We start from the raw sequence: 15,222 nt of genomic DNA, 5'->3' as shown, positions 1-15,222 counted from the left end.
TCATCATGCTCAAACGTTTTTCCTCCGACAGCGTAAAGACGCTTGGACGTGGCTGGACGGAATCCTGGACCTGATCAAAAAACACCTGGCGGATCTGTGGCGCGAAGGGTAACCGAACATAATGGGGTCAAAGCGAGGAGACGCTTCACCGGATTCTCCCCCAAAACAGGCTCATCATGGGCTTCGTGACCAAGGAGAGAACTCAGATCCTGTTGGAGCAGAAGCCGTCGGGGACTTTCCTGCTGCGCTTCAGCGAGAGCATCATCGACGGCGCCATCAGCTTCAGCTACAAGGATCACCCCGGTGCAGGTGGGTCGTCGGATCCCTGGAACCGGTTTTCGGCTCAAATCCTCCACGACGTCTGATTTTTTTTTTTTTCTTCTGTGTTCCTGGAGGTGAAGCTCCGGTGCTCCATATGGATCCTTATTCCAAGACCGAACTGAAGACCAAGAACATTCCGTACGAGATCGACCACTTCACGGTGAAAGACCAGTTCAACTGCCACAGGAAAACACTGCTCTACCTGTACCCAGACGTCCACAGAGACGTCTTCAAAGGTTTCTACAAAGACTCAGGTTCGTTTTTTTTACTGGCGCCAATTCTATGTACAGTGATCCTGTGTTTATGACGGGGGTCACGTTCTGAACCCCCCCCCCCCAATTAACAACAAGCCTCTCAATAACGGTGACCTGAACAACTCCCGTAATGCTTTGCCGCCCAGCCAATCAATCACAGTTGTCGATGACTTTTGACGTAGAACATAAAGTTGAACTAATGTGTTGATTTAAGTGAGTCTTAAATAGATCTTTGACTCTATTGTATCATCAGTGTCTGTTTGTATAAAACTCTATTTTCATTGAAATATTGACATTAGAAAATTACCTTAAGCCCCGCCCACTGAAAACTGTTTTTTCGGAGATTAAATCTTATTTACCATAGCCACGCCCACTATGTTGTGATTGGTCAAACATAGGTTTCTCACCGCCTGTCATCAATCCTGGAAGTCTCCAGCTCCAAGGGACTCGTTGTGTAAACAAAGCGGGGAGTGATTACAGCTGGCTGGAGGAGGCGTGAAGCCATTATTGTGTCATAATGGGCTCCGCTCTCATAACCTCTCGTTCGCCCAGATTTCAGACGAACTTTATAAAGTAATAAGTTCAAAACATGGTCATGATGAGGAACTTACTGCATCTTGGAGAGGAAGACAGGGGTCAGGGGGGCAAGGCATCATGGGAGTTTAGTTTGTTGGTACCAAGTTAAACTTTCTTCAAACATATACATACTTAAAGCTCAAAGTCTTGCCTTCTGTTTACAGGAGAAACGGTGAAAGGTTACGTGTCCAGGGTGGGCAAGTTGGCATCAGGGTGAGTCTCTACACAGCGTCCAGTTCCCAGCATGACACCCGCCTTGTTTGAAGTGAAGCGGTATCTTTAAGGACCACATTATACCGCCACGTTTCTAAGAGCTGTAGACACAAATGTATGTTCATTTTAATGTAGCGTCTGGCCAGAGTGCACACACTCCACCGTCTACACCGGAAGCACTCGCGATATTAACACGGAGTACGTCATTTTTGGTCAGCGAGAATTCTGAGCCGCTCTAGTAGAAGAACTCACATTTCCCCCGATCCTTAAAACTCTTCACTGGCTGCTAGTTTCCTTCAAGATCAACTTTAAAATTCTGGTTCTTACTTTCAGATCTATTCATGGTCAGACTGAAAATAAAGTTAGAAAAAAAAAGTGGAAAGTATTCGAGGTGCCAGGTTTCGTAGTTTTAGATAAACTCAGGGTTTATCTTTAGAGTTTTAAATAACATTTTAGTAGTAGAAGCAACATCTGTGTCACACGTTTGAGCTGAAAAACATGGTGTTTTGTTGCAGAGCTTCACCCTCGCCTCCACGAGTGGACGTCACAGACATGGAGACTGACGCGGTGAGTGGACTCATCAGATAATGACTTTTATATCCAAGAACATTGTTCTAGCAACACCTGCAAACTGACCCTTATTTCGATGTTTTTTTTGCATTTTCTCCTCCTCAGTTCCAAGTTCCCGAGTATTCCGAACCCCCGTCAGAGATTTTACAAATGGACTACAGGCCTGAACTGTTCAACACAACGATCACCGCCCAAGACTTGGACTTTTATGTTCCTTTGTAAAAAGAAGTCCTGAAACATTCTGAGCCACACTCGTGGTTTGGGAGAAATGTACAGAATTCTGACCATATTTGGACAAAAAGAAAAAATTGTTGCTTTTGCTAACGGTTAAAGTATGATTGTGCTAATGGCTACATTTAGACAATTTCCCGAAGGAGACCTCCTGAGGGATCAATAAAGTATTACCTTACTTTATTTAAAAGCAAAGTATTTTTGTTGAAAAAAAGTCACTGCCTTTAAATGCAGGACTTTTCTCAAGTGTTCATGTTAGTTATGTTTTTTGGAAAAAAAAAAAGAAGCATTTTTATTCAGTTCTTTTGTGATTCTCTTGTCAATCAATGTGGGAAAATAAAATTCAACTGCATTTTTTTTTTTCAAAGTATTTTATTTTGTTCTACACTGATATTTGTGCAATAGAGCTTCTGTAAACACCTGGAAAAAAACACATTCACCGTTTAAAAAAAAGAAAAAAGAAGAATTAAGATTCTTTAAAGCAGGAAACACATTTGTCTGCTGGTATTTTTTCGGCCACAGAGCCTGAAGGACACGAACACCACCATTTTATTATATCTACACTGACGCGGTTCAAACACGGGATTATCTCAGTTCATTTGACATTAAAAGGACACGTTAATAAACGTTAGAGTAGTTTTCATCTCAACCAGCAGAGGGAGCCAGAGATAAACTTAGTGCTGCTTTTACGGTTTTCACTCAAACATCGACAATTTACTTCCGTTTCTCCCCAAACGCACAAAACACACCATCAAAAATGACGTCACTTGAAATAATATTGGACGGTTATTATACGATTTAAGATGAAATGAAGCGGAAAAAGGATTCGTCATCGTGACGTCACACACCAGGCAGGAAGTACTTTCCCGGGCAACGACCAGAACAGGAAACCTTTCAAATGACGAGTTTAAACAAATAAAGGTCACTAAAAACTAATTTGGAGTGAATGGGAAAAAAGAAGTAACTTAAACTATCAATTTTATCCGGTTTAAGATTAATTTAAGTGCAATTAAAACGATCCTAAACTGGATGGTTAAATTGGGGTCGTGACCTCTGAGTTAAATACTGCACAGCGGGTAGTAATGTGCGCAGGAAGCCAACAAAGCCTTCAAAATAAAAGCGACTTGATGAGGCGGCGGCGTCGCCCGCGGTTACAGCAGACTGTCCAGACTCTTCTCGGCGCTCTCCTTCTCGTCGGCGCCGGCGTTCGGGCTGTACTTGTCCTGGTTCTCCTGCAGCATGGTGACCACGTCCAGGTGCCCGAAGTGGACCGCCTCGTCTTTGGGCGTGTTCCCCCAACTGGCCCCCCAAAAAATAAATAAAGCATCAACGCCGGCTCAAATAGTGACTTTTTTTTTTGGGTTCCTTGGGACTCACCGGTCCTTGGGGGCCGGGTTGACCTTGCAGGCGTCCAGCAGGAAGCGAACCACGTCGACGTGACCTGTCGCGACAACGAGGTTCAACAACTTTTCTCTCGGGGCGACCGTTCGCCGTTACCTTCGGCCGCCGCCACGTGCAGCGCCGTCCTGGAGTCGTAGTCCCTCTGCTCCATGTCCATGGACGACAGCGCGAACCTGGGCCGGAAAATGTGGTTTCATTGTGATATTTGGGAGACGTGGACAGATTTTCACTCAAATTTGGACAAATATTTGGTTCGACAAAGACTTGCTAGCAAACAAATACAGTATTTGTGCGCTAATGGCTACATTTCAAAACATACGGGGCACCTTCTCAGAAATTAAACTGACATTATTGGTAGCGCGTTATGGACTTTACATCAGAATAGTTGAATTTAAAGTTTGAAATTCAAAAGCTTTGAGCTTTGTTCATTTTATTTCTAGATACTTTATTGAATGATTCGATAATTTGAATATTGAAATGTTAATTTTTTTTTAAGTTTATTAAATCTTATTAAAATAATTAAAAAAATGTTTTTACACAAACAGTCTGATATTCTTATTCCTATAAGTAAAAAAAAAAAAATGTAATGTATTATTTTAGGCTTTATAGCGTTTGGAATTCAATATCAAAATGATGGTGAAACGGTGCCACCAACAGCTCATTGGTGGAACTTTCAGCCAATCACGCGAAAGTGCAGACGATCACATGACGACGTAGAAGCACCGGCGGCTGGATTCCAAAGTAGGAATAATTTAGAAAATATGAGAATATAAATTCAGATTTACTTTCAATATACATTTTTTTAAATTAAATTATTAAAAAATTAGAAAATATAAATATAAATATACTTCAAAAATGCCTAAGTAAAAAAAATCAAGTTACACAAGAGATTTTCTTAAATAAAACAATGATATTTCAAGACAAACGCACAAATTAAACCGTTCGATTGCGACACATTTAGGTTCAATTTCTGGCAGATTAAATAAATAATAAATTTACAGCGTCTTCGCTTTGAAAGACCACTAGATGGCGCTCTCTGATTTGTAATCTTTAACTCTGACCTACAGATACAATAAAAACCTGGACTCGTTTTCTAACCGAGACACTGTTTCACGAAGCCTCGTCGACACGTCACTGGTGTGCGTGTGTGTGTGTGTGTGTGTGTGTGTGTGTGTGTGTGTGCAGTAGATCATGGTCTCACCTCCTCAGCGCCGACACGTCTCCGGTGTAGGCGGCGAACAACAGGTTGATGACGGACTTGACCTGCAGACACAGAGAAGAAGAGAAGATGCGGAACAAAGTCGGTTCAAACGCGAGCGACTCGACCACGAATGCAACACGACTAAGTTTCAAGAAAGAAAACACGAGAGAGTTTTGGGAAAGAAAAAAGAAAAAACTACTTTGTCTACACAAGCTACGACACACAACTACACAAACCATCAACACTTACCCGGAAACTGCAAAAACTTTTTTTCCCTAAAAGCATAAAAAAAAAACTACAGAAAAGAACTGAAGACAATGACGTGGTTAAAACACAGATGTGGACAACAAACCTCACGTGTTGCTCTTCAGAGTTAATTTGGGGGGAAATTATTCCCTTTTCTTCTCAGCATGCAAATTGAAATTCTTTAACGGGACAGCGCCTCCTTCTGGACACTAGTGGCGGCGCCTGATTTCTTTTGTACAAAAAGTTAGAAACGAGGCAAACACTCAGGACCAGAGGAGAGAAATCTTTTCAGGCTGTTGCTCCTAAGCTTTGGAACAATCTTCTCTCTCTTTGTTTTTGATGATCTACTGACTCCTTTAAGAAACATCTTAAGACTATTTGTTCAGGCTTTTCCTTGAATTTCTCGAACTCCTGTGTTGTTCTCGGTGTTGTCTTGATCTTTGAAGTATGTACTGTTTTGAGTATTGTTTTGATTGTTTAAGCGCTTTGTGACCCTGGTCTCGAAAAGCGCTATATAAATAAATATTACTTACTTACTTATTTGTGGAGAATTTTCCTCGTTAAGCACTAATTAAATGTGTCGAAAAAATGTTTTTTACTTAATTAAACATTTTTTGTCTTTTTCTGCCGTCAAAATACTCAAGACGCAGTAAAATATAATTCTGACATAAATGCATTTTAATAGAATTACTTTTATTATCGAACAATCCTGGAGTTAAAAATATAAAAACAAACAGGGAAAAAAAAGCGTATTATTTGTTAAAAGCAAATTTCAACTAAAAAAAAACCCTGAATAAAGTTAAATTTTAATACACGGTTTGAGGATCAGATCTCAATATTGCGTTTACAAAAAACAGACAAAAAGATTAAAGACATGCGTCAGAATTAAAGACAAGTTTTAAAGCATTAATTCAAGAAATAATTGACAGATAATCGCGTCGTCTTAGACGATACGAATCGAGAGTTTAACGAATCACACATCAATCTAGTTGACGAGGAAGCAGACGATGCGTTCAAGGACCACAGTGAAGGACAGTGAAGGATGAGAAGGTTCCACACAAATGATGATCAACACGACGATCTCAGAGAAACAATCGTTGGGCTTTATTTAAATTTGGACAAAAAACAGTTGTCGTTTTACACAAATATGGATCCAATTAATAAAAATGGATTAAAAACAATTTGAAGCGACAGGACAGGCAGTAAATATTCCAGAAACATGCTCGATAGAAAAGAAACATAGAAGAAAAAAAACAAAAAAAAACACAGAACCGTTGAAGTTTTGGATGATTTTAAGATATTTTCTCAATTTTTTTATATTACAAGTTTAATATTTCAAAGATTTATTTCATATCTGATCGTTTTTTGATTTTTAAGAAAAATAGTCGTTTTTAGATTTTAAAGTTTAAACCAACAGTATTGTCATGTTTAAAATACATCAGTGGATTACTACAGTAAATCAAATACTAGATTTATTGATAACATACGATCTTTAAATCCTCCATCTTTTCGATCACATTAGTCTTGAAAATGGAATCGTTTATTCGCCAAAGACTCGACAATTTGATGATAAAAACGCTTCAGTTATGAATTTAATCTTGAGTAACTTAATATTAAAACAATAATTATAATCTAATTTAATTTTCAATTAAAATTCCACGTTAACAGAATCACAATCGAAGAGAATAAATCTTTGGATGTTAAAGAGGAAAAAAAAACAAAAAAAAACGGGTCGACTTTTCACAATAAAAGCTCATTTTTCACGACCTGAAACCCGACAGCTCTGTGGTCGAGTTTCGTATCGACGTGTGAAAATAAACTTTCATCACATGAAGACATTGAATGACACGAAAAAATACGTCGTATTGACGAGCGGATGATTCTTCTGTGGAGTCGTTAATGTGTAGCAGCAGAGAAATACCATCTTTGGTTTAGAGCGAAAGATGAATGGATGAAAATACTGGAGACATGGTAAACGGATGAATGGATTATTGGAAGAGAGAAGAGAGATGTGTGGGGGGGGGGGGAGGGACACCCTGGACAGCAGTGCGAGTCTTTGGAATAAAATAAATAAATTATAATAACAATTGTAGTTCTAGTCGTTATCGTCTTGTCTTTCAAATCATTTATTATGTTTAATTGACTTCTTTACAGTATTATTTTAGTTTTTATTCTTAATATTTTTTAGATTTACGTTTTTATCTTTTGTCCTAATAATTGTAAGAACGACTGAAACTAGTTAAGAATAAAAGGAAAAATCAATCATTTATTCGTGCGCGCTTCACTCACGACCTCCAGTCGTCCACAAGTCAACTCGGAATCCTTTCCAGAGTGTCCGCCCCCCTTCCTTCCATCCCCTAAAACACAGTCGGCGAACACGTTGCCACGTAAACAGCAGCGACAACCGAGGGTTAAATGCTCGTAACAGAAGGTGAGAAACAAATACTGCAGGTGCGTCCAGGCAGGCTGGCGGGAAAAAAAAAACAAAAAAAAACGCTCCGCGGTGCAAACGGTTTGTGGGTTCGAGAGAATGAACGACACGAAGACAAGTTAAACACTGAGGCTAACGGCGAGAGTTTGAAGACAGAACGACTTCTCCGTAAAAACCTCGATTTGGTCATTCATCGTACGACGAGTGATTTCCAAGTTCTTCACGTGCGACTAGTTTTTTTTAGGGAGAACGTGAAGAACGAGAGAAAAACGCAAACCCTCACTTCAGGAATGATCGACTCCGGCACGTGTTCAAAACATCCTCGGATCCGAGGTCAAAACACTGATCGACAATCCGACCCAAAGTGTTAGCAGCGTTAGCATGCTGACGTGCTAACGTGCTAACATCATGGCGCCAACATCTCAACGATGGTTGAATTGTTAAACAGGTGGAAGCGCAAGGAATTCACTCGTGGCAGAGAAAACACTGTCGTCTGAATGTCGAGGAATAAGTCAAAGATTCTTCTGGCTCTTAAGTTCAGAGCGTAGACTCGTCGTGATTCGAGTCCTTAGAAGAAAGATCGCAAAGAAACGTTACTTTCATACGGACGTAAACGTGAGCCGTGGGACTTTGAATAAAGATTTGAAACGCATTTTAACAGCATCATGACCCGTCTTTGAATTATTTTTACATGTTGAATTTTAAACTCTATGACTGCGATTAAAAAAATCGAATGTTTAAACAACATTGAGTGTTAAAAAAAATAAATATGTAAATGAATTCACTGTGAGAATAGAAAAAAGTTATACGAATTCATTTCCATATCAATATTTACCACAGATTTTTCTTTTTTTACATTGAATTATTAACACTGAATATTTTAAACACATTGCAGGTGAATACAGGGTTAAATTCAATACGTGAAAACATCAATTCAATGTCAAATAAAGCCACCGTAACAAATATGGGGTCAAATATATATTTTCTCTTGAATTTATTTACATTTTAACAATTTAATACTTTTACATTTGAATTGTCAACACTTAATGTTTCTTTTTATTTTCTCCCACCTTGAATGTAACACTTGTTGCATTAAGCATGTATTTAAAATAAGTCTAATTTTGATGCTGTAAAAATGTCATAAATTCATATTTTAAGTCCGACGACACACATTTACCCGTAAAAACGACTCACAAAACCATTACATTAAGGAAGAAACATGTTCCACATTTGCTTGAAAGTTCGAGGCAGCTCAGGTTCTTGGTTTAAGATTCGTGTGTACGAGAGGTTGTGTTTTAGAAAAGCTTCAAATGATTAGATTCTTCAATCTTGATCGCAAATATTACGGTAGAACTTGAATGAAGCCAAAGTCCTCGACATTGATTAACGTCGAGTTTAATTCTTATTTACGTGAATAAAGAATCATACATTTCTATAAACCGCTCATGAAACTCGGATCTGTCCGAACATAGAAAACGAAGCTGCTGAACGAACGACATGTTCGATCGTGACGAACCTCCTTCGGTGCAGCAGTGAATTCCATGCGCTTCCATCACAATCCAACAGTGACTATGAAAGACTCGTTTACAAAAGAACTCATCACCGTCAACCTGACCTCTATAGCGTCATTATCAACGAACAATAAATCTCCCTCCATCAACACAAACATAAGAATCCCAGTAACCTTCCTCGGATGCAATAAATAATCCTTTAAATAATCCACATAAATATTGCGAGGCTGGGAGAGTGTAGCAGTGTTTTTTGTTGTTTGTTTGTTTGTTTGTTTTTTTTGAGTGTGTGTTCGCGCGTCACTCCTCGACTTTGTCCATCCTATAGACTACAGTGGTGGAGCTGTCCTGGTGCGACTCGGTCGGAGACACTTTTTTCCACAGAGGCGCTTTCAGGGCCAGCTCTTGCTGGAGGCTCTCGTAATCCATGGGTCCGAAGACGAGTTGCTGTTTCAATCGACACGAATGTACAGATTAGACTTTTGTGCGCCAGTGTGTGTGTGTGTGTGTGTGTGTGCGACAGGTCTTAGTGTGTTAGGGCATCCAGGAGGTTTTAGTAAATCAATTGTGTAGAAGAAATGTTGTTATTGTACAGTTTGGTGAAGTAAAAGAAAAAAAATAAGAATAATACCTGAATCTTCACTAGTTATGGAAGTCAGTCATGGACTTAAACTCCATCTGTAGATTAATATACGAGTCATGAACGGTCGCCGGACAAATCTAAGAGTCAATCTTTGCCGTAAAAGCTCAGAACATGCATTGACGCTGTTGTCCACCAGAGGGCAACAACTGCTGTTCCATTAACTGGGAATGAATCCCACACATCTAGTCAAGTCCTTGATTAGATGTTAGAGTTAATGGTAGGGCTGCACGATATTGGAAATAAGTGCGATATTCGATATTGGAGTCTTGAATTGCGAGATGAATGCGATATTTTTTGTCTTTCACCTAAAATTGTAGCCGCGTGCACGAGTACTGTAGGGGAATTACGGGGGTTTAGAGAAGGAAAACGAGGCGATAAGTTTATTAAGTTTATTTCCGCGCTCTGTTGCCGACGTAATCGGAAAAAAGCATCACTTATTTCGGTTCAGTTTATTTTAAAAGGACAATAACGCGGGAAACCGATGGAAAGTCCCGCAAAACTGAGCGACATCAGAGAGGAGCCGCCGGCGCGTCGCGATATCACCAAATCAATAATAAATCCACCTCCTTGTACATGAAACATAACAGTTTATAAATGACCTGACACTAACAACTTAGCTCATTAGCATACGGCGAAGACGGACAGGTTTACACTCGTTTGGAAGTTAACGATCTCATAAGAAAACAACCGAGACGAGATGAAGTGTACTAACAATATGTTGCTTTAGCAAAGGAGGTTGAAAGAGAAGAGTGACTGGATCACTAGTGTTTGAGTAGATCATAAGTTAGCTCAGCTCAGTATATACACGGAAGTAAGACTAAGTTAGCGCCGGCAAGACGCGTCGCCATAGCAACCGAGCCTAGCAAGCTGCGCAGCACAGCTGACAATCAGACGGAGACGTAAACGACAACGAGACATAGAAGTACAAATTGACTTTACAGAACGTGACACTGATTGGTCGAAGTGCGCGTATTATAAATGCTTGATTCATCGCTAATGTTTTTGATATGCGTATCATATGCGCATGTGCCAATAATCGCGATATCGATATTCCTACGATATATCGTGCAGCCCTAGTTAATGAGAATTGCTTCTTGGAATTGATTTAGACGTTGATTTATTTACTTTTATTTACTAATTAATGTATGTTTGTTAGGTTAGGTAGAACTTTATTGATCGTGTTTATTTATTGTGTTTATTTAATCAATAGTTGTACCCTATAATGTTTATTATCGAGATCTACTGAATGACTTATATTTTAACACTCCAAGAGATGTTTCCTGATGAATGAAAGTGAGTAATGTTTGTATTTAGTCGTCATGTTAATGATGGCGCAGCACTCCAAAACATCACCAACGTTTTTAAGACCCACTGTGACCAACTCATCATCAACACACAAGTAAGAAGGTGGAATATTCGAGTCAAAAACACCGACACACAGGAGGAGAGCAGGTCATCTCTAGCGTATGTTAAAACGGGAGTCACCTGGATTCACCGGCAGGTGCGGTACCGGGCGAGCGGTTGTGTTGCGTTTGTGTCTCCTCGCCCGACGGGGTGTTGTGTGTCCTTACCCGCTGGTCTCCGCCCTCCCGGCGAGGATCGTGCTTCTTGGCAAAGTGCCTCAGGTTGTCGTAGTTGTGGAAGTTGAAGAGCTCCACCAGGTCCTGCGGAAAACCAACGTGATGAGAATCTGACTCAAAACAGGCTCAAGGGTAACGCGGCAGAATAATGACTGGTTAATGGTTGACGATTTGTTTGCTCGTCTACACAGCGTAACTTTTATGGAGCCGTTTGGCAACAAAAGGTCTATCTTTGCAGAGAGCAACTTCTGTTTACTGTTGTCAATAAAGTTTGTTTGAAAACTCTCAGACAGCTACAAATGTCTGCATTAGGATCAGTAGGTAAAGACATGCGAGGGCTGCAACATTAACTAGAACACATCAGCAGAAAGAATACCTGAGCCCCCCCCCCTAATCCTCAAAGTACTATATTAATGCATTTCAAATCACATGACGTTTCTTTCGTCAACCACAAATATGGCAACATAACATCACAGAAACAAGAAGTTTACTGAATTAAATTCTACAAAACAAGAAAAATGTATATTTAAGTGATCTATAATTCAATTGAGACATGCATTTTAGATTAGATAGACTTCATTAATCCCACTGAAGATCTTCTTGGGGAAATTGGGTTTCTAGTTCACAGCAGACCATAGGTGTCATAAAAACAAGAACAAGAAGTGTAAATAAAAAGAACAAAGTGCAAGGGATGACAAATTGCAAATATAAAGAACATAGTTCGAAGGAAATGACTCAAACAAAGATTACAAAGATTAACATGGAATAGATTAATCTTTTCACTCCAGTCCTGCCCCCAAACCCAAAAGAATTATATTGCTAACAGCCCGAGGAATTAATGAGTCCCTGAGTCTATAAGTGTTGCATAATTGGAGGAGCATTCGTTCACTCCATCTGCTCACTGACGACACTGTTCCGTTATAATCTATGAGAGACAGTAGGTTGTCCAAAGATCTTCACTACAGACCTTTACACTCTAGATCAAGATCAAAATCTTTTAGCACTCTTGTTCACGGCCAAACAAATTTCATAATACAATAAGGGTTATTTTTACCGTTTTTTATCTGAAGGTAAAAACTTAAATATAATGCCGACATAAAACCAGTCCGTGGCGCGAAAAACATTGGGGACCTCTACTTTTAGTAAGGGAGTTACAATGAATAAAGATCAAAGTGTTCAGACTTCAGCAAGTAACGGCCATTTTTGTTTTTATTCGTCCAATAGCAACTTCACAGAGACTCTATAAAAAAGGTGCAAATAGGTCTCCTTAGCTTCTAAACGATTGATAAATGGTGCAGATTTAAAGTGTTCAAGTCTTACCGTGCAGAACTGAATGCCTCTCACAGAGTTGCCCATCTTGTCCAGAGGAGGAGCCCAGCACATGATGCCCATGACGTTCGGCACCACCAGGAGGATTCCTCCGGAAACTCCAGACTTGGCTGGCAGACCCACCTGCAGCCAGAGGAGTTTTCAGGTCAATACATTTAAAAAAAAACCTTCCATCAAAGGATTCTGAAGGTCATTTTTACTCACGTGGAAGGCGAACTGTCCCGAGAAGTCGTACATGCCGCAGGAGTGCATGAGACTCAGGGTGTCCCTCACGGCCTCGGGGCTCAGCACTCGCTCGCCGGTGATGGGGCAGATGCCTCCGTTGGCCAGCGTGGCCGCCATGACACTGGCGCTCTCGCAGGTCACTTCGATGGAGCAGAGCTGCAGGAGCGAAAAAAAACAACACATTTTTTTAACCTGGTCATGTGGAGTTAACTAGAGCGCAATAAACTTCTTCTGAACCTACTTGGAAGTAGAAGTCCAGAACAGAGGTCATGTCTGTGCCCTCAGGGAAACACTGAAGGACAAAAAAGCATCTGGGTCACGGAACATACACATTTTTCTTCAACAGGAAGTATAAATCTCGTGTGACATTGTCAAGTATGAAGGTTCAATTTTTATCTTAATTATCCATTTGTCCTAATTTAAACACTTTAAGTTTCACCCTTATTCAATTCTGTATCATCGGTTTCTTATCTCAAACACTGGCTTCTTTATAAGTCACAATATTAACAATTAACTACTTTGACTTGACTCAACCATCCAGTGAGCCACGTCTCCCTAAAAATACTAATATACCAGCGGGATAGTTGAATTTAAAAGCCCCTACAATTAGCGCCACATGTGACATTTAAATATCAGGACAAACCTCTATTATTTTAAAGTTATCTTTAATTAATTGATCAAATAAAAATGTTATTAATGAGTTTTATTCAAAATAACAAGACATGACTGAAATGAGGTTTATTAGTATTAATGGAGTACAATTGTTCACATTAAAAATCACCAACAAAAACACAAACCTTTTTCTCCTTCATGTAGTAACCGATGGCGAAGTTTCTGTCGCCAGACTCCCGCTCGGACTGAAACCTGTCACACAGAGGTCACACAGAGGTCACAGCAGGGTTAACGCACATGTCGGTGGAGCGTGTGATGCGACCGCAGCTCCCGCCTTCATCCATCTGTCGTGATCGGTGTCTCCATGAAAGCAGAGACCTTCGCCAAGAACGGAGGCGGATTCTCGTAGCAGGCCTCGACTTTCGTCTCGTTTACATTGTTATCGTTTCAATTCTTCCCATGATCCTATTTTAAGTTCCTTCCATAACAAACCAACAGCTTCTCGAACTAGACCAAAGATACGTTCGATCAAGAGAAGAGGTTTGTGACATCTCTCTAATATCTCGATCTTTTTTCTACACCAGTTAAAACGTGTTTTTAAAAAGGGACTTACGTGGCGTTGCTGAAGCCGACGTACTCATTTCCAGCCATTTGTTTTAGGAAATTCATCACCTGTGAGAAGAAACAAGTTTCATGGGTTATTTTTAAATCATTGATGGCTGAGAATTGAACTGTAATTTACTAATGAAACATTGGAAGCGAGAGTTAGTGAGGCATTTGAAAGAACACATGATATATTGATTATTACGGTCGGAAAGTCTTCTTGTTTTGAAAAATAATATAGTGTATGCAGCATATTTACATGAAACAAGATTTATTGCACAAACTAGAAACTTGAGATTGTAAAAGTTGTCCTGGTTAAAAATTCCTGATCTATGAGGTTTGCAAATTATTTATATATTATCAACAAGCCAGTCAGAGAAACTGAAGTTTGATACAAAAGAGATTTTAGAATATTAAAGAAGGAGACAAAAAAGGTTTAAAAAATAATTAAATTAAAGAATTTGATGAACCCAACCCCATTGATCAGGGAACCGGAAATTAAAGACTCCAAAGCTTGTTTTTTTTAAATGTAAAACTTAATTAAGGTGACAGAAAGTCTTAAATAAAAACAATTTATCAGAAAATAATGTTGAAAATCTGAAAAATCTTCCCATATTACATTGAATCATCCAAAAAAAGTAGTGAAAAAATGCAGAGAAACCGAGAGAATCATATCCAAATCTGATACTTACATAGTCGAACTTCTCGGCGTTGCCTTCACCTTGCTGAGGAGGGAAAGAAAAAAAATCTGCGATTAATCTTCATATTTCGTTTTTTTTTTACACCAAAAATTAATGCAGTAAAATCTACTGTTGATCATTGACAGTATTAGCGATGAATTGAAATCATCAAATCACAAATGCAGTTACAAATGCAACATTAAATTGATCGTCTTGACATACGAGTGACAGAAGCTTCTACAGTTACATGAAGGTTTAGTAAAAACCTGTGTGACCAGTTAATGCAAAATAAAGAACAAAAAAACAACAACTAGTAAGTGTATGTGTAGTCATTGTAAATTCATCACAACATGAGTGTGTGAACATGGAGTTAACTTTGGTTCATAAGGCACAGAGGCTAGAACAAAAGGGAAAAGAAACGAAGGAAAGTTCCGTCTCACCTTCTGAATTAAATGTATTGTGTATTTATCAGAAACAATAATTGACACACATGCACACTGAATTAGGTTTAATCCAGAAAAACCTTTTGTGATGCGTTTAACATTTTTAAAAAACTTTTAGAAGAAGAAAAGCACTGATGGAGGAGTTAAGATTCTAC

The 15,222-nt window shown here is 39.3% G+C and overlaps 2 protein-coding genes across 5 annotated transcripts in view; one reads left to right on the top strand and one right to left on the bottom strand.

The window, feature by feature from the left end:
• The window catches only part of stat4 (signal transducer and activator of transcription 4), a 31,135-nt gene extending 28,257 nt beyond the window's left edge, over positions 1-2,878 (top strand). The window contains exons 43-48 of the mRNA XM_087804585.1: positions 32-108; positions 170-309; positions 396-575; positions 1,316-1,364; positions 1,880-1,931; positions 2,040-2,878. Coding sequence (XP_087660711.1) covers positions 32-108; positions 170-309; positions 396-575; positions 1,316-1,364; positions 1,880-1,931; positions 2,040-2,156 — 615 coding nt within the window. The 3' untranslated portion in view covers positions 2,157-2,878. The remainder of the gene's footprint in view (positions 1-31; positions 109-169; positions 310-395; positions 576-1,315; positions 1,365-1,879; positions 1,932-2,039) is intronic.
• Positions 2,879-3,179: 301 nt separating this feature from the next.
• glsb (glutaminase b) overlaps positions 3,180-15,222 on the bottom strand; it is a 28,147-nt gene continuing 16,104 nt past the window's right edge. The window contains exons 8-18 of one of the 4 annotated variants that reach the window (XM_087803556.1): positions 14,637-14,669; positions 13,955-14,013; positions 13,527-13,593; positions 12,971-13,021; positions 12,709-12,885; positions 12,496-12,627; positions 11,167-11,259; positions 4,768-4,829; positions 3,663-3,739; positions 3,543-3,606; positions 3,180-3,464 (exon numbers count right to left, since the gene is read on the bottom strand). In XM_087803556.1, the coding sequence (XP_087659682.1) occupies positions 3,317-3,464; positions 3,543-3,606; positions 3,663-3,739; positions 4,768-4,829; positions 11,167-11,259; positions 12,496-12,627; positions 12,709-12,885; positions 12,971-13,021; positions 13,527-13,593; positions 13,955-14,013; positions 14,637-14,669 (963 nt within the window). In that variant the 3' untranslated portion in view covers positions 3,180-3,316. Of the gene's footprint in view, positions 3,465-3,542; positions 3,607-3,662; positions 3,740-4,767; positions 4,830-6,095; positions 9,400-9,583; positions 9,631-11,080; positions 11,260-12,495; positions 12,628-12,708; positions 12,886-12,970; positions 13,022-13,526; positions 13,594-13,954; positions 14,014-14,636; positions 14,670-15,222 lie in introns of those variants that run through there. The other 3 variants (XM_087803559.1, XM_087803558.1, XM_087803557.1) reach the window with 3 other exon arrangements.

The sequence above is a fragment of the Callionymus lyra genome, chromosome 12 (genome assembly GCF_982586985.1).
Source record: "Callionymus lyra chromosome 12, fCalLyr1.hap1.1, whole genome shotgun sequence".
NCBI lineage: Eukaryota > Metazoa > Chordata > Actinopteri > Syngnathiformes > Callionymidae > Callionymus > Callionymus lyra.
This window is presented reverse-complemented; position numbering and strand designations above follow the sequence as displayed.